The following is a 25,823-nucleotide window of genomic DNA, read 5'->3' on the forward strand; positions in this document are numbered from 1 at the left end:
CCTCTTTTAGAACTTTTGCATACTCTTGCGAAATGTCCCATGCGGCCACATAATGAACATTTCTGATTTTTAGCAGGACACTTCTTACTATCAGCAAAATGGTCAGCACTTCCACACCTATAACATTTTTTAATATTGTGCTGATCTAGTTGTTGAATATGTTGATCCTTCTTCTTATAACGCACACTCTTCGAGTCGTTTTTTAAACTAGAATTATCTTTAGTGAACAAAATTGTTTAATATAATTCTTATCCTCTTCCATGGCTTTGACGCATCTACCGGTAAGTTCAGCTTTTTTAACAAGCGCAATAACTTCCTTCAACAGTGCTTCTCCATTTACCCATAATTTATCTTGAATGTTGGGATTACTGGTATGCATAACAATTTGATCACGAATGAATTCTTCCTGTAATCCTCCAAATATGCACGTTTTAGCTAAGTTCCTAAAAGCTGACACATACTCTTCAAAAGATTCAGATTTCGGCTGTTTCCTTTGAAAAAATTTGAATTTATCCACTGCTACGCAAACAGTTGGAGAGAAATGAGCGTCCAAATCCTCTAACGCTTGTGGAAATATGTCCCCACAATCTGTATCGCTCCTAGGTTTTTTTTCCATCTCATTGTACAGTTTTAGGCCTCCAGGACCTATGCAATGCAATAACATTTTATTTTTATTTTCCGCAGAAAATTCTGCTTCTTCGAAAGTGTCAATGTAATTGCAGAAATATTCTCTCCATTCTTGCAACTGCATGACAGGCTCCCCTTTTGCTAAAAGAAATGGTTGGGGTGCATGTAAATTCAGAGAAGACATATTCACACTAGAAGTTGAAAATTGTGTATTAATCTGTTTTTTTTTCCCTATTCAATTAAACAGCTCTCCTATAAAGATGCACAGATGTCTGAACACTCACACGCCAAGGAAATCATTAAAGATCCTTTATTCTAACAACTTCGCAAGTGTACTTCTTAAGGTTCTTTCCTCTAAAGAGTGTAGCCTTGACACGCACAATCCTATGCGTGCCGTCAGTTTACTTCCAAAAGTGTACTTCTTAAGGTTCTTTCCTCTAAAGATGACTTGTATGCTGTCAGTCTTCCCAGGATGCCATACAAAACGGGTGCGCTGCCACTGTGCGCGTCGGATCTCGCACCCCACAGTCTTACATGCAGCCACTGCGTGTGCTACCACTGTATAGTATTCTCACATGGCTATTACGCAACATTCACACATGTACACCTGCAACTACAAAGATGGTGGTCGCTCATAGATGCAGGCATAAATATTTATACAGCAAAGAGGGATGCCTGCCTTATCCCCTCCGTCTCCCACTTTTGTCGATACTGATAATACAAGACATTGTTGGACAAAAGGACACATGGACGGAGGCAGGGGTGCTGCATGTTGGGGATTTATAAAAGGAGGAATCTTTACGGTCATTCCAAGACATCAGGGACATAAATGGGATACCTGCGGGTTGATTCCTAGATTACAACACTGTGCAACATGCCATACCCACCTACTGGAGGCAGGGGCACTCGAGCTGACCTCGTTGCTGCCGCTGCAAACCATGCTGACACACATGGTGAAGCGAGGAGGGTGGTCACATGCCGGGTATGAGGTATTACACACACAACATTATGCTACAGACTTTCGAGCCAGGGATAAGTAGTCAACCAACCTGGGAATGCCACTGACCAACAGACAATGCAGCAGCTAAAAGAAATATCTAGAAAGCTGTGGTTTCGCTACACACAATTTAATTACCTACACCAGGTCTACTTGACCCCAAAACGCATTAGGCATATGTTCCCAGGGGCCTTGTCAGAATGCCCCAGGTTTCACCTTCAGGCTTCTGTTTTTTTATCACATGGTGTAGGATTGCCAGGTGCCTCAACATACATGAAAGGAAGTGGTAGAATGTATATCAAACGTTGTAGACTGTACAGTACCACACAAATGCTGCCTTCTAGGTTTGAGGCCTAGAACCAAAGGTAACATATATCTGTAGGTTCATAGACCTAGCCTAGTACGATGTCCTGGGAGGCTAGAGTGGCACCAGCCATGAAGTGTTGGCTGAGGGAGCTTTTGAGGTGGGCTCAGGTGGAGGCAGACTCCATCACTAAGGCTCATCTCCTGAATGGTAAAGATCATATTGTTTTTTATCAGGGATGTGTACATCACTAAACTGGAGGCGAAAAGCAAGAAGAAACCTCTCGGAGAAGGGAATCAATGGTTTTTGGGCTCCCCCCAGTGTTCATTCATCACATAAATATCATTCTGATGTTTGGAGGCCCTACGAGAACCACACTCGTGAGACCCCATCAACCACTCCTAGCTCATGGCTGGTCCAAGATGGCAGAGCCCTCCCGCGAGACATCTGCGATATAGACATCACATCCCGTAGCCCACACACTGTAGAATAAAAGTGCTCAAACTGTCATGACTCGCTCCCTGCGCTATCATGCCCATCACCAGGTGGCCTGACATTGGGACTTTCCAATGCTCTAATAAGCTTCCAGTCCTTCCCCTGCATGCATATCCTGACTTCCAGCCATTTGGGTTCTATTTGAAAATTACCAACCAATCCCAATCTATGCTGGGTTTTGTGGAAGCCAGTCTGCTCATGCTTGGAACTCCCATTACCTAGAATCGCCTGTTAACTGCTTCGGCTCCACCCCTGCAGGCCACAGATGGGTGGAGTAATTAAGCACACCTGTGGCTGACTGCTGCAAGCCTTCTCACACCTGTTGCATGTGATTACTGTGAGTCCTTTTAAGCCTCAGCTCTCTTCAGCTCAGTGTTGGTCATTGTAGTTGTTTTCCGGTGAGACTGACCCTTGTTTCCTGAAGTTTCTGAGCCATAGTTATTCCTCGTTCCTGTGCCTTAGTTATTCCTCCCTTGTTTCCTGAGCTTTTGTTATTCTTATTTGCTGAGTTCCTGAGCCATAGTTATTTCTCGTTCTTGAGCTATAGAACATCCTTTTTTCCTGAACTAGCATTACCTGCAGGGCTACTTGACTCTCGAGCCTCAGCTATTCCTTAAGGTATTTCTGCCACCTGTGTTTCTTTTATTCCTCCACCAGCACTCCCTGTGCTCCCTTGAACCCTCTCCTTCTGTATTTTCCTTTTCCCAGTCCTTGCCTTTCATTCCATATCTTTGTTCCAGTTCCTATTTTCCGTTTGTCTTGCTTCGAGTTTCCTTTCATGTTACTTGCTTTCTACCAAGTGTTCCCTTTGTTTTTCCTTATTTCCTGTTAAGCACTCCTGGTCTATTTTGGTTGTATTTTGTTCTACACCATTGCTTTCAGTCCCTTGCCTGTTCCTGTTTGATCGCCAGGATCTGTGGGCTCAGCTTACAACCTAGGAGGTGTTTCTTGTGCACCGAGTTTTATTTTTCAGTTACTTTTATAACATCACCATAGGAGTCAGCTCCACAGATCCTGCCTTTGCATGTATATCCACTATAGGGATATGAGCAGTCAGAATCTGTAACAGCAATTGTGGGTGAGAAACTCACTGTGCTTTAGTCTTACCATGTGAAGCTCCCAAGTGCTTTATACCACATTATTATCCCTTTATTGTTTATGCTGATATCTATCTATATATATCTTTCACGTTTGTCCCGAGATGTTAAGTTAGTCTGGGTGCCACCTTGCCTCTTGAATACCTGTTCTTTCTGAGCCCCATCTCTCTTATTCCCTTGAATAGAGCTTCCCTTTTGGATCCATTTTCTTCTCTCTCTCTCTCTGTGATCTTGGGTGGGTCTACTCCAGTATTCTGCTTCCTTGTCTTCCCTGCCACCAGTCTAGCCAGCACCCTCCGAAAGTTTCTGACACAAACGTAGTCATTGAGATGGTACAACAAAGCTGCAGAGTAAGGCTTTTTTTTAAAAATAAAAATAACAGCAAATCACATACACTCCTTAACTTAATCTGGTCTAGACAGTATGGGTATCACCATAGCAAACACCAGTTCCAGTCCAGAAGCTTGCCAAACTAAGTCCCAGTAGCAAAATGAGTCAGTCAAAAAAAATGTTTCCTCAATGAAAAAAATAATAGTTTGATAAATTTCAGTTTTATGAGTTGCTATAGATTAGCCATTGATTAGAGCACATTTTCCACAGCTCAGTATATCATGGTCATTGCAGGGAGGTCAACCCCCTTCTTCAGTTAATTCATAATTAGCACATAAGTTGACAGACCGCTCTCAAGTTTTCCCACCAGAGAGGGCAATTGTATTGTTGATGACGCCCTTGGGTTCAGGACACCTGGGTATCAACGCAACCAGCATCTCTATTGGTGATCTCAATTCTAAGTAGTCAGAATTCTACACTTGCTAGTCCCAAAGCTTACTGAAGGCTGTTAAGTGTACCTAGCCAATTGACTGTAAAAAGATTAGTGTTAGAGGTTTGATCCTGATTACACTGAATAAAGGCCGGTTTTAACGAGGGGTAGAGGGGTGCCAGAGCGCAAAGAATGATGAGTGTTCGAGAAGCAGGTTCCGGATTAGACCAAATAGAGGAAGGTACTTCCAGGGTAGAGGATATCTGAAGGAAAAGAATGGAGTACTTCTTGCTTTATTTAAATTTTCAAAAGCAAACAACACATAAGTGTAAGTTATCAGTAGTATACCTAAACTTAAAAAAGATCTCAGGAGTAACCAGGTACCCACTAATCAGAGCCAGGTCTCAGCCTCAGGTGCAAAAAATATCTTCCTTTCCAATTCTACATTAGGGCATTCCTCTATTTGCTTCCAAAAAGGCACAGACAGACATCTGGTATTGCCGTTAGGTCTCCATCCAGTTACTAACCAGGTCATGACCTCCTGGGGCCAAAACAGGCCCAATTATGCAACAGAATCTCCTATGCACCTATATGGGCAGGTCGTCACCTTCATTATGAAGTAAACCACATAATTTTTTTTTTTTTTTTTTTTTTTTAAAGACTGTCTACATCAGCAGTCATTAGGTTTCCCTTAGACAGTGCGTGTGCTGTCTCTGCGAGACATGTCATTTACAGACAGTAGGTTAACAGACCACCCATAGCCTACCATTTGCTAGCTTCATTGTAGCTCTCATTTCCTTCTTCCCAGTTTGTTATGGCATGCAGGCGTCATGTCCTCTTGTGTTTGGCCCTCTCCCTGGAGCATGGCATGGGCCAAGTACTTGTGTCCATCCACTGCTCCCTTTTTGCAGCTACTCTCGTTTTCAAGCACTTCATATTAGTGGTTGTGTTTTCAGTCTCCCATATCCCCCTCTGTGTAGCTTCTATTCCTACCTCCTGTTGCTTCTTTGCTCTCCCATCCACCCTATACTCTACACCACTGCTCTCTACTCCGCACCACATTATTCTACACCAATCTATGACATTGCTCTTCTCTGCACCACTCGACTGCCACTGCACTCTACCCATCTACTATATGCCACTGCTCTCCCTTCTACTCTGCACCACCCTGGCACAACACTCTACCCCCTCTGCACTCAGTGCCAATCTACTGTACCCCCTTCACTCCATGCAAAATCACTTACGCTACACCACTCTACGCCAGCCTACTCCACTGTATGCCACTCTATGCTACACGACACTTCACTCTGCCACTCCACACTGCTGTACAACATGGCTAAAAGACATTGGCAAAACCAATAGCTCTTTCATTGAAAGAACCTATTTGGCTTTGCCAATGCTTGTTTTTCCAGTGTGCTCACTGGTGCTGCCCACTTAGACACTGCAATGCACTGCAGCCCTTTTTTCCTGCACAACCAAAGTGGATATGAAATCCTTTCTCTAGTCCCCATGCACTTGTTGCCTAGGTAGCACACATTCTGGGCACTATAATGTGGAGGCCAGGGAAGTGGGCTGTGTCCTGCGGCAGCACGTTTGTTAGGGTGACTTGAAATGGGCCATTGTGGCAATAGAATCAGTTGCACCTCCCCTTTGACCACCATTGTATACAGTGTTACGAGTACCACCTCTACAATTTCTAGCTGCCCTTACACAGTTTTACTGTAGCAGGAAGCTTCCCTTGGCTTTCAGCTCATGATGTGTCCATGATGAGCACTTTTTGTAGCGATGTGATTCTGGTGCACTGGATGCTGGGCAGACATTCAAAGTGTTCTTATCCTCATCCCCGTTTGTACCCTTGCCTGCGTCACTTCCTTTTTTGACTAAACCCAATCTGTGGCTTTCAGCAGCAAGACTGGTACTGTGCATGTATCCGGTTGCACTTCCCAAATAGTCCTTGCTACCTTGGGTGCTCTTACAGTGGGTGGTCTTCCACTTCCTAAGTGGACTACATGTCATCAGGATAGTTCTTGATCACCCACCTCTTTGGCTTGCCTCCATCCATTTGTTCTCACCTTTTCCCCTCATGGTCCACTTTCAGTGATTTTGGTTGTTTTATCTGACCAGCCCCTCAGCTTTGCCCTGGACCCCACACCATGCTGGCAGCTCTCATAGTACTGCTCCATTTGTATTCTGTTGCCTTTTTTCCTCTATTCCTGCAAGTGCATCATATTTGTCCTTGGAGATGGTGGTCCCCCATCGGTCTTTCATTCCCCTCCGATTGACTTCAAAACCGGTAACTCACATGCTTTCTGCAGTCCTTCAACTTATGGCCTATAAGTTCAGCCTGTTGCCCCTAGTTCTCTCCTGGTATTTGCTGACTTTGTCTATGCTGTGGCCCAACCAGCTTGCTGCTGTGGGCTCCTCCAAATCTTGTCTCCAATCCTCCCTTTCACCAAGCTCATGTCCCTCATGGGCTTGCTTCTTGCCTATTCTCCACATCTGTGTGTTACCACTTCCGTCACACTGCCATAGCCCCTCTGGGTCTTTTGAATTGCCTCATGAAGACTTGCTTTTTGAAGGTACCATTATTAGGCCTTATGTTTTGCAGAGGCTCATTTGTAAAACTATGTAAATACAAACAAAGAGTAAGTACTGGCGTCTAAATATTTTCAGAGGAAGCTACTGTCCACTTCCTGTACGAACACTGCCCAACCTTTGCTGTTCTCACTATGGCATTGGCTGCTGTGTGGTTTGGGAGTAACAAAATATTATATGTGCATAACAATGCATGTGCAGAAGACAACGCATTGTTACAAGCAGGAATTCACAATTGTTTTCCATTAATTCTCCTGGACACTCGTGTCTATTGCAGCTTTCCAGGACTACTCTTGCAAACCGGAGTTCGGCGATTGTATATGGAATGCTGCACCCATGCAAGGTCCTAAACCCATAGGTGCGAAAATTGCACTGCTTGCCACTCTTTCTTCCATCGTCACCACCTCCAGATAAAAAAAAATTAAAAAAAGTGAGTTGACTAAATAAAGGCTAGCCTGAACTCCATACAGAGGCACTAATCCTTTGTGGTCGCCTTACAGCACCACTGATCTAGGGTTCATAGTGAAGCAGAATTCTGCCATCATAGAGCGTTATGGAATCAACCACTAAGGATCGCAATGGGGATGCAGTAGTTATGTAGTAATCAGCAATGTTACAGTTACCATAAAAAAAAAAAGAAATCACACTAGCCATTTCACAAAGATCAACTGGTTTATTCTCTCTCCTTTAAATCCGTCGAGAGAGCAAGACTGTAGAAAACTATACAAAGCTTCTATCACAAAAGGTTTAGATTGTTGAAATTCGGCATCACTGCTGGCTTTCAATACTCAAGATTGTTACAGTCCACACTTTTCTATGATTTCCTTTGCTTTCGCTATATAGGCAGTCATGGCATCTTCCTTGGAGGTACCTAAAAGGTAAAGAAAGGATTAATTGAGCTGTTTGCCACATATTGTAAAAAGGGTTACAATCCAAATAAAGATGGAGTATTTACCCTTTCTTAGATTCCATGCTTCCCATTTGGCCTTCGCCTTCAAATCTAGCATTCCAGGAGGATCTTAAAGAAAAAGAAAAAGTACAGTTAACAACAACACTTACTATACATCTCTGCATGGGGCTACATAGCTTCAAGCAGCTATGCCATCCATAGCTTAAAATATCTTTAAAGAGTTGCCGATGTCAAACAGTGTCACCTTCCCACTAGAATGCAAGTTTGAAACTAGCCGAGTTTTAAATTGTATTGCCTTCCAATTGACTCTCTCTCTCTGAGAAGCACAGTGTGGCTGGTTACAAAGATTTGCCAGAAATCGATCAGAACTGTGAAAGGTTTAAGTCTTTTGACTCCCATTAAACTGTTTCTCTATGTCTGTACACACCACTGCAGCTCCAACTTGATACCAAGACCATGCCATAACCAGAGATGTGAGCATTTCAAAACTAACCAAAACAGGTGTCCCAAGGATTCCATGTTGGAGTTAGTGTGAGGGGCTGTGAAGGTTCCACTGGTGCAAAAGTCCCTCATTTCAGCCTAGTCTGTCAAGGGCAACTCAAAGTTTAGGAATCCAAGCAGAAGGAGTATAGCATGAGTGAGAAAATCAGCTATTCTTTAGCATACCGCATGTGCTCTCCCCCCCCACACCCCCCCCCCAACTCCTTAACACCTACTGCCAGTGTCTTGCACTCATATTTGGTCCCAACCCCTTTTTCTTGGGGTAGGGGCATGAAAGACTACACTTTTCAGTAACTTCACTTTCTAATTTTGTGAATAACCAAAAGTAGCAACATTACTCAAAAGTATGAGTAAGGCTCCACGTGTAAATTACTCACAAGTTTAACTTAACCTTTGTAAATAGCCATGCTAATGTCACTTCAACATTTATTGTACCAATTACTTTTGTGTCTGTCATCAATGCCATTGTTGTTTAACTAAAATTAATACTGCTTCTCAAGATACTGTTAATTTAAATGGTATAGAGCTGGTACTGCATATGCTTGAAATTCCAAACTTGCACGACAATTTCTACATTTTGTTTAAAAAACATTTCTGCCAATCTGTGAAGACTAGAAGGAGCTTGCATTTCACTACTTCTTGTCAAACGCTCTCATTCAGACTATCCCTGAAAATGTCTGAAACATTTTAACTCCCCCATTTTCTCTACATCATTTTGTCTCTGCATCTATTGCCAGAAGCAGAGCAAACAGTCATGGGGATGAAGTAGTAGAAGCAAAACAGAGGTGGAAAGGGCAGGAGCAGAGCATGAGGCAATAGGGGGTAGAGGCTATCCAGGCAGCCCTGGTGAGATGGTAGAGTAGAAGGGCTGAGGGGGGTGGGGGGTGGAGGGTGGTGATAGTGGCAAAGGAAGTAGCCAAGGGATGAAAAGAGGTGGCCCCGAGAACAGCGGAAAGGCAGGAGGCAGTGAAAGGCCAACTGCCTTTCGGCATATAAGGTGCAGCAACTTAGGCGACCATTGGATGGCAAGCAGAGACATTGTAGGCAGATGGGAGAGGCAGTGCAGGCAGCCCTGGTGTGCAAACACAGAACAGGCAACAATAGGAAAGCAAAGTAATTAGTCGTAGGAGACAGAGTGGCAGTGCCAGTATGCCTGGAGCAAAGCTCACAGTCCTGAGATACACAAGAGGCTGCATTAGTCGCAAAAAAGGAAGGCCTTGGGTGGGGAGAGAGAGGCAACTCCTGGTAAATGACAGAGGAGTTACAGGCAGCTACATAAAGAATAAAATACAAAATGTAAGGAGGGAGTGCCAGGTTATAGCTCACTGTTCTATATTAGGATTTTAACTTCCAAACTGCAAGTAACAAATATATCTGACAAAAATCAGTAAACCACTGAACAATTAAAATGACATGCACTAACATGATCTGCATGTTACATGTGCTTTGCATGAAGCATATTAACCCTCCGCTACTTTATGAGTCAAAACGTCCACTAGACAAAACTCCATCTCTGGCCAGCAGGTCCAGAGTTATCCAGTGTTGCCAGAAAATTGCTGGAGGTAAGGAACGCAGCAGGTCCTTTTAACTCCGTAATATATTAGAGAAAAAAAAAAAACGGCACCCATGAAGTCAGCGCCCAGTGCAGCGGCACCAGTCCACCGCCCTAGGGCCAACCCAGCACACAACCTCAACACCACCTGACACTCTACTAATTACATAAAATGTATCACATCCACGCTTGAACCACCACTTAATGCAGGACATCAATGCTCATTCCGGAATTACATTGATAAGTAGGAGGGGACAGTGTGGGGCAACACATTCAAACTCTTGACATACTCATTCCGGATGTATTCCGGCTATTGCTCTAAACACTAAAGGGAAGGAAATAGTCCACACAGCAGAATATTGCTAAAACTTCCTAGAAGGAGGAGGAGGAGGAGGTATTTAGATTCTGCACTTAGAAAACCAGAGGCAACGTGTGTGCACTTAACTACTTCAATCTGATTGTAGGACAAAGGACCACGTGCATCATCTTATCAGACTGTAGAGCAAAGGGCAGAAACTGAAATTTTCAACTGCACCATTTCAAAATCTATATTGTGAAAAGCAGAAGTGGTGGAATCCCTCTTCTTCCCCATTTGTGTCCCCCAGTAACAAAAATACGCAGCTGATCGATCTTTCTTGTTGCAGCTGCAATTAACCATCCTTTTTCTGCAAAAAGATATTATAGGGTATTCTTCGCTGTAGATCCAGTAAGATACAGAGATAAGGTTTGTGTTGTGTGGTACGTTAAGCAAAGCATTTGTGATGATCTACAAATTCACAGGTCCTGGGGAAGAGGAGGCTATAGGACACTTCTGGGACATTATCCCTTTGGTTTTATTAGTGAAAATAGAGTATTTTGCAAGGGGGATTAGCCTTCTTTGCCACCAGATCGAAGTTAGCCTGCTTGAATGCCCTTTTGTAAAATGATCACCTTAGGAAGAAGAAAAAAAAAAGAAAAAAAAACACGTTTTTTTTGTTTTTTATTACAGTGCTTCATTACCTATATTGATGTCACCGACAGTGGCTTGCTTGTAAAGCCCATACAGTTCCTTCAGTTCATCATCAGTTGGTCTTGTTTTCACCTTTTTTACGTCTTCTGCAATCTTCTCAAACTCTGCCTGTACAAAATACATATTTAACTCAGTTGCTTAAACAACAAAATACAGTTCCGCCTGCCTTTTATAATCAGCAAGCAACATTACAGAAATGCTTGTAGAATAATCAATCATTACATTACTCATCTGAAGCAGAGAAAAGAAGGGACATCTCCGATGACAGACACTGATCTTTTAATCTAAACAGATCTGACCTACCTCCGTCCAATCTCTGCTTCATAAAAAACATCTGCCAAAAAAATTGCAGGACTTTGATCAGTATGGTGACTCGTTTACTGCTCACTGATTAAATCAGTCTGCAACTTACAGGTCACAGGAAGCTGGTGGGGCAACTCTACTTGATAAATAGGTACCATTAACTTGAAAGATTCAAATGATCTTTTGAAAGTGGTACACTGGCCTCAGTGTATAAGGTACCGGGCTGAGCATGGGATAAGAGCAATGGAGTTTTGAGTTGAGAGTCCAGGAAGGATTCTCTCGCTTTCTAATTAGCATTCCTACATTTCAGCCAAGCTGGTAGCCTTTCATACTTAGTTTCTCCAAAAACGTTGTAATTAAGTGTCATCGACCACAACAGCCACTCAGTATACGGCCCGTGCTACCTCAGCTTATTAGGTCGAGCATGCAAGCACTCTGGCCTGTTGTAATCTAACTGTGGGATTTTTTTTTTTAAAGCGTGCCCACCCACACCCATCACTATCACTCGTTCATTGGCTTGCCTTTCAAAGATCCTATGTTATCATTGGTAAATGCTTTAAGTTTGTCCCTCCTTGAGGCAGTTTTGTTACCGCCTTGGCCATCGACCCTGTTACATGGATATTTGCACTTTTGCCGATACGTTTAGACTCTGCAAGAAAAGTCCAGTTAGGAATTTACAACGCTAATAGCTCTAACTCGAGTAAACACGAGACCCGTTGCATTGCAAATGCTTGTTTTTTTAATAGCTTCAGCACTAGAAAATAGTCTCTGAGACACTGAGGTGAAGCGCTGCCAGCAAACCAATTTAGAAGCATGTTCTGTGGAAGATAAGATAGACCAGAAACAATACAGATGTAAATTTTAACAACCAATCTAAAAACAGGATCCAGAGGGACAGATTTACAAGGCCCTAACGCCACTGGAGCGTCACTTTTTGGGACGCAACGATGGCACTGTGCTTAAGGCCACTTTAAGTACAGGCCTTGCATCATCAGAGGAGCGTGCAGTGGGTGTTGCGGTGGCCATTCTACGTCAACACCCATTGCTTTTCACGCTGCCTCAGATTCACAATAAGTGGTAAATCTGTGGCAGCTCCAAAAACTAACGCCATCCCAGGGGTGGTGTTAGTATGGCGCAACGAGGAGGAACACTTTTATTCCTCCTTGTTTTCGATTTTTCCATGTGTCCTGCATTTTGCAGCATACACAGAAGTGCCAAATCGCCATTGTAAATTGTTTATGTGCAAGAAGGGGCACCCTCCTGCACATAATCAATCCCCTCAACATAAGACACCCTTGCGCAATGGTGCATGGATGCCTTTGTTGGCAGCTACATTTAGTGCCGGAGCAAGGGAAAACACAGGGGTGTGCTATTTTTTTAGTAAATAAGGCGCATCCCTGCATTTCTAAAGTGACACCGCTGCAAATTTTGGTGTAGCACCGTACCACTTTTTAGTAAATCTGGCTCAGAATCTTTTCCAGGCAACCCCAGTTGCTGTAATCAAAGCAGTGCCTATGTAAAAACACTTTTCTTCTACACATTCAGACGCCACTTAGTTAAGTGCAGGATTATAAAGATAGCGTCTCCATGAGCAGGACACAGAGTGCTGGCACAAGTGAGGCCCAGTTCATATGGGCCTTTACATCACATTTTGGGTATTTCAAATCGCATGCCTGCTCCCTCAATTTGATGTAAATGAAATGTGCCCCGAATTGCAAGAGTGTATAGCATATATGCTCAGTTTTTGCTCATCAAAAAGGACAATGGCATTTTACTCCCCAATCCGTGATGTCAAACCCTGATTCCAGTGCAAAATGTATAGTCCGTCTTTTGGTTCAATCAAACAAGTACTCTTATCTCTTCACAATGCTCAAGGATTGTTTTGGATTTTTCCAAGCATTCTCAAATGCTGTTCCAAACTGTTTGAATCATATTCAAATTGATTTGAACCTTTCTGTTTAGATGCGGCAACATCAGATTTAAAGCAGGTCTCCTACTGAAGTTCAATAAGTGAAAAGGGGCACACTTAGTTTCTGATGCTGACTTGATCTACTGGTCACCACTACGAATGCTTTCAAACAGCTGTGAACTCCATGAGCAACAGAAACTCTTCTGTAAGAGTAACTGCAAAAAAAATAGATTTAGGCCATTTAATTCAAGTCCACCAAAGAAACGCAGAAGCTTAACATAGCCAGCAGTACTCCTTGCCACTTTTAAAGGTTCTCTGTATGAGATCATTGCTGAAGAACCATCTAAATATGTTGCACCTCCTCATTAATGCTGTTTAGCCGAGTCCGACTTAACAAGTTTAAGCAGATGGCCCCCTGTGAGCCATCAGACAAAAAGCACCTCCCCTTTTCAAGCACTTTGCCTAGGGTAAGGAGACTCTCATATCGGTCTTCTCTCTCCTCCATGAAAGATGCTGGATTCCTGGTAAACTAGCACACCCTCGACCACAAGGTGGTACACAAAATCTTTATGACTCTTAAAGTAAACTAGACCCCTAGAAAATAGTTCTGCAGAACACATTGTTTCTATCTAAGCCATCTCTGAATGAGTCATCAAGGACTGGGTGCAGAAGCATCTTCTAGAGGCAAAGACCAGCAGTCAGCTTGCCCCTGCGTGTAGCACTTGAGATATGGACCATCTCCACAAGGATCCAAGTGCATACAGAGCCTACCAGTGGAATTTCAGCATTGGTGAATGTTCAGATGTCCAGTTTGTGGCAGACTCCTACAAAGAGGTTGTGCAATGAAAAATGTTAAGGTCTAAAACAAACTTTATTTTGTCTGCATCACCCGTCGGTCCTCTCATTTTAATGCCAGTTGCATCAGCAGGCTCCTTCAGTGAGCACATTCTCGCTTAGCTAAAAGTAGTTTTCTTACTTTATTTTCTGTACTGTTCCCATTATTATAAATCTCCATCAGAGAGACTAGGAGAATATCTACAAGTCATAATAAATGGAGAGACGTGAACCAGTCAACTAGAATGAATCCTCTCCCCTGACCTGTATCTCAAACAAACCATACTCTAGGAGAAAGCAGGTCTATCACCATATAGGGTAAAAAAGACTCGCCTGGTGTTTGTTAGCACTGGGGCACCCAGGGACAGATTAACTAACATGTTATGCAACACAGTGCAGCAAGGCTACTTGCTGTGCTGCGTAAAGGGAGACATCAGAAATGCACCATATAAAAAAAATCTGTCACATGTCTGCTGCCTCCTTGCACTTGTACTGCACTGCCCCAATGCAGGCACCTTTGCACCATGGTGCAAGGGGGCTTGGGTTGCCAGCTGGATTGTTTTTGTGCAGGAATGACCCTCCTGCACGAAATCAATCAACAACCCTTAGAGGCATTTTTTATTTTAATTAAATGTGTGATGCTAAACACATCACACACAGAAAAGGGACATAAGGCGAAATAAAGATATTTCTCGTTATGCCTGGGTCTGTGAGAAACACCATTTTGACGCATTCCCAGGTTTACAACTCTTTGTTAAGCTAGGGATAAGCTAAAATCTACGGGTGGGTGTGTGGGAACTCACACCCTCCACACATGGATGCCTCCCTGCCACAAGGTAATGCAAGGGAGAGAAATACGCTGCCTTGTGTTTACTAAGCCAAACAGATCCACGCAAGGTGGCTTTGCAAGCCTTAGTAAATCCCATTTAATTGCCTATGTTGACTTGCATGACACATGGGCAACACAAGCTCTTAGTAAATCTGACCCCCCAATATATAATGACTAGACCTACCCAAAGGTAATTTTAACTCACTTTCTTGGCCCCTTCACTTTCTCTTTAGTGACATGCTTAGACACAGTGTGTCTCAGGAATTTAAGTCTGTTAGTGGACCTTATTCTACACTTCATTAGTTGTAAAATCACGTTATATTCCTGCTAGACGAATACCTGTATTATGGTAAACCTCTTGACATCATGTGACAGTATACGTGGGTGAAGAGCAGTGATGAAGCATGCCACCTAAGGGTCGATGATGAAGGCCCAGCATCCTCTTTAAGAGGGGGAGGGAGGTGGAAATGGAGAGTAGGCTTGATTGATTAACTTTGGGTTCGAGATCTACACCTCACCAGTTTTACAAAAGCAACAGGTACATAGAGAAAATGGCCACGACAAAAAAGATAAAAAATAAAAATTAGAATGTTGAAAGAACAAATGAAAACATTACAACTTAATAGATCTTGTAGTAAGGCAGTGTTAATAATGACGCAGAAAGAACTGATGAAGAGGCATTTTTGGACCGTTTTATACTTTGTGGTGAACAAGTGCAAACTATTGTGCAGAACCTTCAATTCTTCCAAGACCCATGGAATGTTCATCATATAAGAACAAGGAACCGTCAGGTCATGAAGGACAAGTTAACACGACTGAGGCAGCAGCACATTCTACATATTGCAACGGGGTACAACCATTACCTTGTAATGGAAAACCAGCCACGTACTCGGATGCTCAATGGGTGCCAGACCTGATTTAACACACTGAACACGAAGGATGAATTAATGTGCAAAGTAGAGCAGGCTTCTTTCAGGCCTTTGTTCACATCCAGTGGAAGGGACTGACATCATGTAGACTCCCGGGCAACCCAGACCCTTGCAGAACTGGACAGATACCACATTGTTCTCCCTGGCCAGACAATTTTAACTAACATTCTGAAAACATTTTCCCATCCTGCCCCTGCAGAGTCTCAAAATGAAACAAAGACCAAGCACAAAAAAAAAGAAAAAAAAAAAAAAAAAAAAAAAAAAACAAACACCACACACAATTACTTTTTTAACCTTTATGAAGAAAATTGGCATTCTACCATTTAAAAATACAAATTAACAAATGTATTTTGGTTTAAGTTAATTAGGCATTAGCATAACTCAAGGAGGGCCCAAAAGCATTTCATTTTAAAGTTAAAAAAAAAAAAATCATAGTGTTCCTTCATAGTATTCTTTCAGTCTAATACACTTAAAGATTAACTCCATTCTGGACAAGCATTTTCAAATCACTGATCTCTGATGGAAGATTGGGGTTTATGCATTCCATGTAAAAGGGAGTTCTATCACATAAAAATATATATATATATATATATATATATATATATGTATTCAAAAAAACTGGTGCATTATAGTCGCACACCAAGGGCTGCACATCACCCACAACCAGCTCGTAAAGTAGTCAAACCACTTTTAAATAATTTCATCGGCTGCTATTTATTAAAGAAAAAGTTAGAATGCAGGTAAATTAAACCCACAAAAGTTGGTACAAAAGCGCAGAAAAAATTATATATATATATATTAATCCCCTTTTCTGACCGTCTGCACAGTGTTAAAAACGATGATATGTATAACCTTTTCCTGACCGCGGGTTTTTGAGTTTAGGTTTAACAGGAAGTGCATGTCTCAGTAATGTAACACATAACTGTACATTGCCCCAGCCCGCGCAGAACGTATTGAAGGTCTCCGAGTCGCCTATATCGTACAGATAATGAATGGCCCTCGGGTTAGTACAAGGGGCTGAAACAGCCGCGGGCTCTCAGGAGGCCTGCATTAAGCCCCCTCATATACTTTCTATGAGGCGTCAAAATAACAACTACAGCAACATGAACACCTCCTGTGCTCTGCGTAATCACTCCCAGCGGAATCCTACTGAGACCCTGAAGATGGCCGAAGTGCACATAAATTAAACAGCATCAGCAAACCCGGTGTGTGCGTGAAACTTAACTGGGTGCATTATGTTCTGCACCCCTTTAACATACATAGCATGCATATTCTAAACCAGTCCAGGGGGCGTTAAGGTTTCGCTCCCTTTATAATTTTCCAGCCTTGGAACCGGAAAAATGATACGGACAAGGGAACCCAGCAGACAGCGCGCACAGCGTCAAACATAAAAGCGCATTATGAAAAATACAAAACTGCAACGTTCAGCGCTTTTAAGGGCTTGATTTCGGGTCTCTGCAGCTGGAGACGGAGCCGTGTCCTAGAGCTGTTAACCACGCATTGAGTAACAGAGAAAGCGCCTCGCTATCTTTCAAGGCAGGTTTATTATTTTGCGCTTGATTATCGGTATCCAGCCCCATATTGTCCCACAACCAATGAATGGACATATGTGCGGAATGCATTTAAACCGATACACAGAGTCAAAAAGGAGAAAACTGATTCGAAGTGCAACAAAACTGAAATCACAAGTACTCGTAGCATCATTTGAGGAAACGCCGCTGTTCTTAAGGAGAGAAGACGCCTCTCCTCCACACTGAACTCCCCATCCCTTGCGGCATCTATGGGGCTTCTAGCGACGCAAACGTTAAGGGGCCGTTACCTGGAGCGACATGTTCACCAAAAGGCTCGCAGCAGGGTTCTTGTCAAGTCTGCACTGCGGGTCTTTCCAGGCAGATGATGGGTCTGCAGCGCGCGCCCTCCTCTTATAGCGGCAGCCCGCTGCAGTCGTCATTCAGCCTCCCATTGGTCCTGCCGCGCGACGCGTGACATCATTGCCCAAGCCTCGGGGACGGCGGACCTCACAGAGGCGCTATCTGAGCATGCACCTGACCGGAGCACTGTTGGGAAATATCTCGGAATCATTGATAGGATAGACGCAATAATGCCCGCCTTAAAGGTGAAAAATAAGTGGCTGACGAGGATCATCATATGAGGCAGCTGAAGCCTGATAGGATCCACAGGCGTCGGTTCTTTCTACCTCAGAGTTTCCTCAAGAGGGAAACCCTCGCATGAAGAGGTTGCGTATTTACAAGGTAGGGGCTGGTCTCTTGGCTCTGCCGCCACGATCAAATTCGAGAGATTGCGCATTTGAGGAAAACCTTATCATGCGGCACACATTATGGCATGATTTGTGACATAAAGTGAAGGAGAGTTAAGAAATCATTTCTCTTGACTGCATCTCCGCCTTGTCACCTTGGATAGACTTTCGTTGTACACGTACCATAGACATGTATGTAACCTTAATGCCTCCACGTATGTTATCTGAAAGAACACTAGGGGTCAGGCGCTGTACACTGTTAATATTTGAAATCACACGTTAATAAAATGGCGTTGTAAGTAGCTTTCCCCTTCTAAGTATAAATGCTTCTCCTCCTGCCCATTTTGGAAGTTTATACATTTGCCCTAGAAAACCAAAGCACAGAGCAGGACTCTGAAACCCCTGTAGGGACATGGCCAGGGCCTGCGGGCAGAAGCACTGTATGGCAAGAGACCGACTCCTGCAGCACCATGCAGGGAGCAGACAACCGTACCCTGTTTACTAAAACCTACTCTGGCCTATCTCTCCACTTTAGAGTAATGTTTTTTACATTGAAATGCATGCATGTTTCTTTACAATAATCTGCAACACAAACATATATTTACTGTGTGTTGTTCACATTAAAGTTAACTATAAGCTAATGAAACATCGCTTTAAAATGGCTGATTTGCACGTGCTTTATTTCTTGTTGTATATTTTTCCTTCTTCTCGTTAGAGGAGCACAGCTGTATCAGTCAATGTTAAACGATGCCTCTTTTGTGTTATTTCTCCTGTGAATGTTTATCGTTGTAAGTTCGTCGAAAAGCAAATTAATGAGTGAGTACTTGAGGTTCAGGCCATCTTCGACAAATGTATCATCTTGACCAAGACATCGAGCTGGAGGCAGTTCAGCAGAAGATCCATTGTGTGTTAGTGATGGAAAAGAACGAAGCTCATGTTATCACACTGTAACTTAGCCTGATTGGGTCTCTTCATGAGAGTTTAAACTAATGTAAAGCAGAGTTGGTTAGGAGGTGCATTTTTGGCTCAATTAAGAGATGAAGCAATCTCCTCTCACCTGAAAAAGTTAGATCTTTGGGCAATTACCTTCCCCCACTTTCCTTATGAATCTTTATTTGATTCATTGATACTACCTTTTAGAGGCTATTTATACTGACCCTCTGCCTGGGTTCTCCCCCACTTTCCTGACTTTCTTCTGCTTACCTAAGTAGAGCTTTCTTTTCCCTTCATGGGAAACTGCTTTGGTTTTATCCTTTGATACAAATGTATGATAGTTTGTCATTGGATTTATGATTTTGAATGTCTTTCAAATTATATTGACTAATGCATTAACATATTGACTACTGATTTACAACAAATTTGAGGATTTGAATTTGTAACTTTTCTAATCCTGTCTTAATTCTTCATGGTTTGTAAATCCAAACTCTGACATTTTTGTGGGGCCAAATGTGCTTTACATTATTAAAAAGTATTGATTGCTGTGCCAGCATGGTCATAACTAAAGGTCATGCCTCTTGAATCTATCCTGTATTTGATTTTGCACCAGAGATTTTCATGGTGCAAAGTGTTGCATCATATTCCTCTGCCATCTTGTGTCTGGGCTAAACTAGCAGAAAGGTTCCACTGATTTGTTCCCAGAAGCAGCAAATAAATAATGGAAAATTACTTATATTTCTGGAATAAAGCCCCTAAGTGCTGGATTTGCAGCAAGATCCCAGTTGGAAATGGAGCCCCTTGTATTTCAGCACCAAAATGCTTTAAACTTGTTATTAGGGTCTAAATTATTTTGTTCTTGAAACAAACAATTATCCCCACTTTCTTAAGAAACCAATGGCAGACCCACAGGCATAGTCCCACTATTGTCCAATCTCAAACCTTCCATATAAAAGCAAAATGTTGAAAATAGCATTAACCAGATGACTGCAAGAGAATGTCGAACAGAACCGAAATTGAATGATCTTCAGTCTGGTTACATAACAGCTCTAAGCGGGGAATGGGCATTAGCAATCATCAAAAAAGCTTGCCATCATCCTTCTCGAAAGAAAACAAGAAGCTCTGATCCTTCTTGACCTTGTTGAAGCAGATATGCTAATTAAGAAAAACATTAATGATTTATATGTTGTTACTAATGTGAAAACGCATAGAGAAATTAATTGTAGAAAAATAATGTACACGTTTGAAAATGTACCCTCGGAGAGTGATCACCATGTGTACTAAAGTGACTAAAATATGCAAAATAATGAAAAAATATGAGACAAATGTAGTAATGTATCATAATGAAATGCATAACCTTTGTTTTGTATTATTAAGTTAGCTGAACCAGAGGCCTAGTTTCACTGGGCCTTGCTCGCTCTGAACATGGAGAATTCGAACGCCTAGCGAAGGACTGGTAATCGGGGACAGATACCTTGAACCGCTCAGAGTTCAAGTTGCTTAGCTAGAACATTCTGCAATGTACCAACGGACAGGAGATGATGAAGACAATTTGATACAATTATGTGTAGTGTAGGCTAAATGTACTTTCCCAGGACTTGAACAATAGAGGCACTGACTGGAGAGCCATAGGCAACAATTTTGATACCTTAAGAGCCGGATGATGTCCTCATCGCAAGAAGAACCAATCAGCTTTCTATGAATTGAATCGTACGCAAATTAAAAGATTTGGTAAATAAAAACTATAGGTTAGAGTCATATCTGCTGACCGAATGACCAATTAGCAATTAGTGGGATGGACTGGAAGACCCTAATAAAAAGTCATGACAAGGGGCTAAGACTTCAGAATTTAGGTGAATCTGGGAAGAGATTGATGACGTCAGGAGACGCTGTCCAAGGAGCTGATATTGGGCTCATACTCTGTGAGCCTGATCTGTAGCTGACTATTTGATGACCTGAAGACGAAGACTGACTTGTTGCTGATCCATTCTGGATAAGTAGGTATGAAAATGTAACTGACAATTTTGTGCCTTTTCTTCTAGGTACCAACTGTGCTGTTATAGAGATTCACACTTAGGTAGATTTTCCAAAATTAATGTTTTCTCTAAATTGTTTTCGCATGAAGACCCACATGCTAATGCTAATCTTGGTTAGGTAGGCTGTTAGGGGTGATGTTGACGGTGACAAATGACTGACGAATCTAATTGCTGAATTACATTATTAATGCTGATATTCATAGCTTATGGTGTTGCTTTGCCGCATATGTTTTCTTTAAGAGATAATGGCCCTCATTACAACCCTGGCGGTAAATCCCGCTTACCGCCGTGCTGAAGGCTGCCAACATACTGTGGTGGAAATCCGCTTCAGGTATTACGACCCACTTCTCAGAATCTGCCACAATACAGACACCCACACAAGTCTGCCATACCAAAGGTCAGTGATAAACTAGCGATAGCAAAACCTACACCGTCACGCCAACAAGAATACGCCCACACTATCACGACCCACGAATCAATGCGGCGGTCTTTCAACCACGGTGATCCATTGGCGGTACACACCACCGCGCTCAAAATACACACACACAAAACAAAACTACATTGGACAATTCGAAATACACACAACTGATACACATACACACACCACACCCACACACTCACACCACTATAAAACACACACCCACATTACCCACAACCCGTACAACATTTTTTTGAAAAAGCAGAGAGAGAATAGCAAACACAACACCAGCATCCACAGGCACACCACAATATCACTCATACAACATCCACGCACCTCAAACAACACACCCCAACACAACATATCACACAGCACAACAAACATCACCCACACCACCCTATGGCACCTCAAAGACACCCCAGGTTTTCTGAGGAGGAGCTCAGGGTCATGGTGGAGGAAATCATTCGGGTAGAGCCACAGCTATTCGGATCACAGGTGCAGCACACCTCCATTGCTAGGAAGATGGAGACATTGGCAGAGAATCATTGACAGGGTCAACGCAGTGGGACAGCAACCAAGAACACGGGATGACATCAGGAAGAGGTGGAACGACCTACGGCGGAAGGTGCGTTCAGTGGTATCCAGACACCAGATTGCTGTACAGAAGACTGGCGATGGACCCCCCAGCTTCACCCCCAAAACTAACAACATGGGAGGAGCAAGTCTTGGCAATACTGCATCCTGAGGGCCTCGCAGGAGGACTGGACTCTGGTAAGTCAAATCTTTACTACTATATCCCCCACACCCTACCTGCATGCCATCACATACCCCCACCCGCCCCTTCACCCCCATCCCCCCAACACCTCACATATGCCCCACTATCACAACTCACACATCCCAATACCAAGCCCTGCATGCAACACCAAAGCATGGACACCCATTGGCAAAGCATGTCCAGAACAGATACCCACAGAGACCCCAAAACACTAATCACACAAGGGCAAACACAATAATGCAAGCACAGGAGTAGAGGGTAACTCACCCAATGCACAAGATGGCACACACAGATACTAAAACTATGCATTTACACCCTAACAGAACCCATACCCAACGTCACCGGACAGGAGGTGCCAGGCATATCCAGTCCCCCCACAGAAGGGGCCCACAGGGCTGGCAGCAGCTCTGCATGCCTGGATCAAGGTGACCAGCCCAGCCCATCAGGGACCTCTGGACAGTCAGTTTCCCTGCCACAGTCACAAGCCACCACTGAACCTCCCCTCAGGAAACACCACCACAGCACCCACCCAGCGGGCCCATGGCACTGTCCCCAGAACACGTCATTCAGCAGTGTGTCCACCACTACAGGGACCTCAGGCAAACCCACCAACCCAAGACAATCAGGGACCTGGGGTCAGTGGGCACACGGTTCAGGGGACAGAGGCACAGGACAACAAGGAAGCTGGGAGGACTGCTGTGCGACAGGGGGAGGATAGGCCCAGGGAACCCACTCTCCATGAGGCACTCTCCAACATCATGGGAGCATACCACCATTCCCAGGAGACCATGGGCACGGTACTAGCCAAGTTTCAGGAGACCCAGCGGCTGCAGGAGTAACACTACCTTGGGATCAGGGAGGACTTGAAGTCCATTAACACCACCCTGGTCACCATTGCAGGGGTGCTGGCAGACCTTGCCAACACCATGAAGGACACACTGGGACACAAATGGGCCCCTGAAACTAGCCTGGATGATGAACAGACCTCTGCCGGCGCTAGTGGACAGGAGGCACCGCCATAGGAACAACAGGCCACCAGCAGCCCACCCACTGCAGAAGAAGAACCACCCCGCAAACGGTCCCTGAGATCCAGGAACAAGACAGAGAACATTGCCAAGACCCCGCCAGGAAATAAGACCCTCCTGATTGTCACCCTTCTGTCCCACTTTGTCACCCTGTCCACCTTTAAACTGCCATTGCTCCACTTCCTATGCCCGATGGACAATGCACCTGTGAGACCAAGAAACTGAACTCTACCATGGACATTCCTATACCATCACCCCATCCCATTGCACACCCCCTTCCAGTTATTAGCACAGAAATAAACACCCTTGAATCACAAATCAATCTGGAGTCAGTCTGTACTTTCACAAATGTGTAATTGCAACCTCTCTGAAATATAGCAATTTCAATGTTCATGTTCACATACCAATGTTACACAGTTGTTGGGCAGCAGTAAACATAGCAGATGGCACAAAGTGGGACCCAGATCTGTGAAATGGAAAGGCAAAGTGACATGTCAGGGTCCATACACAGAGGTAAAAAGGCGGATTTATTCTATGTCCTACAGTAGTATGAGATGTGTGAAGCAGTGCCATCCTCTTACCTGTGTCTCACTGGAAGTATTGCATGATGATGTTGTTTCGGTTGTCTATATCTTCTTCTTCTGCCTCCTCTTCTTCACTCTCCTCAGGCTCCACAGCTGCCTCAAGACTAGCATCAGGCCCATCCTCCTGCAGAAAAGGCACCTGGCGTCGCAAAGCCAGGTTGTGCAACATACAGCATGCCACGATTATCTGGCACACCTTCTTCGGTGAGTAGTATAGGGAGCCACCTGTCAGATGGAGGCACCAAAATCTGGCCTTCAAGAGGCCGAAGGTGTGCTTTTTTATCCTCCTAGTTCGCCCATGTGCCTCATGGTAGCGTTCCTCTGCCCTTGTCCTGGGATTCCTCACTGGGGTCAGTAGCCATGACAGGTTGGGGTAACCAGAGTCACCTGCAAATATCGAGGGACAACTGTTAGACATCCTCCAAACAGTATGGAATCTCCCACACCCAGACACCTATTTAAACTGTGTGGGGACCTTGGGCTCACCTATTAGCCACACACGGTGCCTCTGGAGTTGCCCTTTCATATAAGGGATGCTGCTATTCCTCAAAATGTAAGCGTCATGCACTGAGCCAGGATACTTGGCATTCACATGGGAGATGTACTGGTCTGCCAAACACACCATCTGCACATTCATAGAATGGTAGCTTTTGCGGTTTCTGTACACCTGTTCATTCCTGCGGGGGGGACACAAATGCCACATGTGTACCATCAATGGCACCAATGATGTTGGGGATATGTCCCAGGGCATAAAAGTCGCCTTTCACTGTGGGCAGATCCTCCACCTGAGGGAAAACTATGTAGCTGCGCATGTGTTTCAGCAGGGCAGATAACACTCTGGACAACACGTTAGAGAACATTGGCTGTGACATCCCTGATGCCATGGCCACTGTTGTTTGAAAGGACCCACTTGCCAGGAAATGGAGCACTGACAGGACCTGCACTAGAGGGGGGATGCCTGTGGGATGGCGGATAGCTGACATCAGGTCTGGCTCCAACTGGGCACACAGTTCCTGGATTGTGGCACGATCAAGTCTGTAAGTGAAAATGATGTGTCTGTCTTCCATTGTCGACAGGTCCACCGGAGGATGCCGCCATCTCATCACCTGCCCCAGCGGACGTGCGCTATGGAGGAGAAGGGTGAGCAGAGGGTCATACACCACATAGGTTTCACAAGGCTCTTTAGCACAATCGTGAAATTATCTCTGTGTGCCTTTGTCTGTCCGTATTCCTGGCCAAAATAGCTGTGACACAGTTAGTTGGCCTGCCATGTGGCCCCCTGAAATGGTGGCTGTCTGACCTGTAAGGAGGAACAAGGGGAAATGAGGTAACTTCGCTGGTGTTGTGCAGCGTCGCGGTAGGCGTTTGAAGACCGCTGCGCAATTCAGCATTGGTTATCATTGGGCCCTATGGGTTCCAGGAGCCAATGGCGATGTACGCCGGCGGTGACGGTACGCACCGCCGTGGACGTGACCACCATTTTCTATCTGTTCCCTCACTTGATACCTGACCTTGAACAGGAGAGGACCTACACTGCAAGTGCTGCTGTGACCTGCATCTGGAAGCGACAATGGCTACAGTGTCTGGGGAACGGGCCACTGCCTTCACTGTGGAGGAGTTGGAGAAACTGGTGGATGGGGTCCTCCCCCAGTACACGCTACTCTACGGTCCTCCAGACAAACAGTTGAGTGAACCGTGTGCATGGTGGGTGGAACATGAATGTATGGAGTGTTGTGGATGGAAGAGACGGGGGGACAGGCCAGCATGTGAGGTTGGTGAGTGTATGTTTTTCTGGGACAGGGTGGGAGGTTTGTGGCCAATGTGTGAGAAGAACTGTATGGGGGAGTAACATCCTTTTTTACTTCACTATTCCTCTAGGTCAGCGCCCACCAGAAGAAGGGTATTTGGTGTGCCATCGCCACGGGAGTGCGGACCCTGGGGGTCTACCATAGACGAAGCACCCACTGCTGGAAAAGATGGGAGGACCTGCGCCGCTGGAGCAAGAAGACGGCGGAGGCCCAGCTGGGGATGGCCTCCCAACGTGGAAGGGATGCCTGTCGCACTATGACCCCCCTGATGTACCAGATCCTGGCAGTGGCATATCCTGAGTTGGATGGGCGCTTGAGGGCATCACAGCAGCCACA

The 25,823-nt window shown here is 44.3% G+C and overlaps 1 protein-coding gene across 1 annotated transcript; it reads right to left on the reverse strand.

Annotated features, from left to right (window-relative positions):
- Positions 1 to 7,528: 7,528 nt before the first annotated feature.
- ACBD7 (acyl-CoA binding domain containing 7) lies at positions 7,529 to 17,672 on the reverse strand. The gene is made up of 4 exons (XM_069211588.1): positions 17,471 to 17,672; positions 10,838 to 10,955; positions 7,831 to 7,893; positions 7,529 to 7,746 (listed from the first exon to the last, which is right to left on the reverse strand). Exons 1-4 carry the CDS (start codon positions 17,600 to 17,602, stop codon positions 7,673 to 7,675), a joined length of 387 nt encoding a protein of 128 aa, XP_069067689.1. The 5' UTR covers positions 17,603 to 17,672; the 3' UTR covers positions 7,529 to 7,672.
- Between the last annotated feature and the right edge of the window lie 8,151 nt (positions 17,673 to 25,823).

This window comes from Pleurodeles waltl, chromosome 10 (genome assembly GCF_031143425.1).
Source record: "Pleurodeles waltl isolate 20211129_DDA chromosome 10, aPleWal1.hap1.20221129, whole genome shotgun sequence".
Classification (NCBI taxonomy): domain Eukaryota; kingdom Metazoa; phylum Chordata; class Amphibia; order Caudata; family Salamandridae; genus Pleurodeles; species Pleurodeles waltl.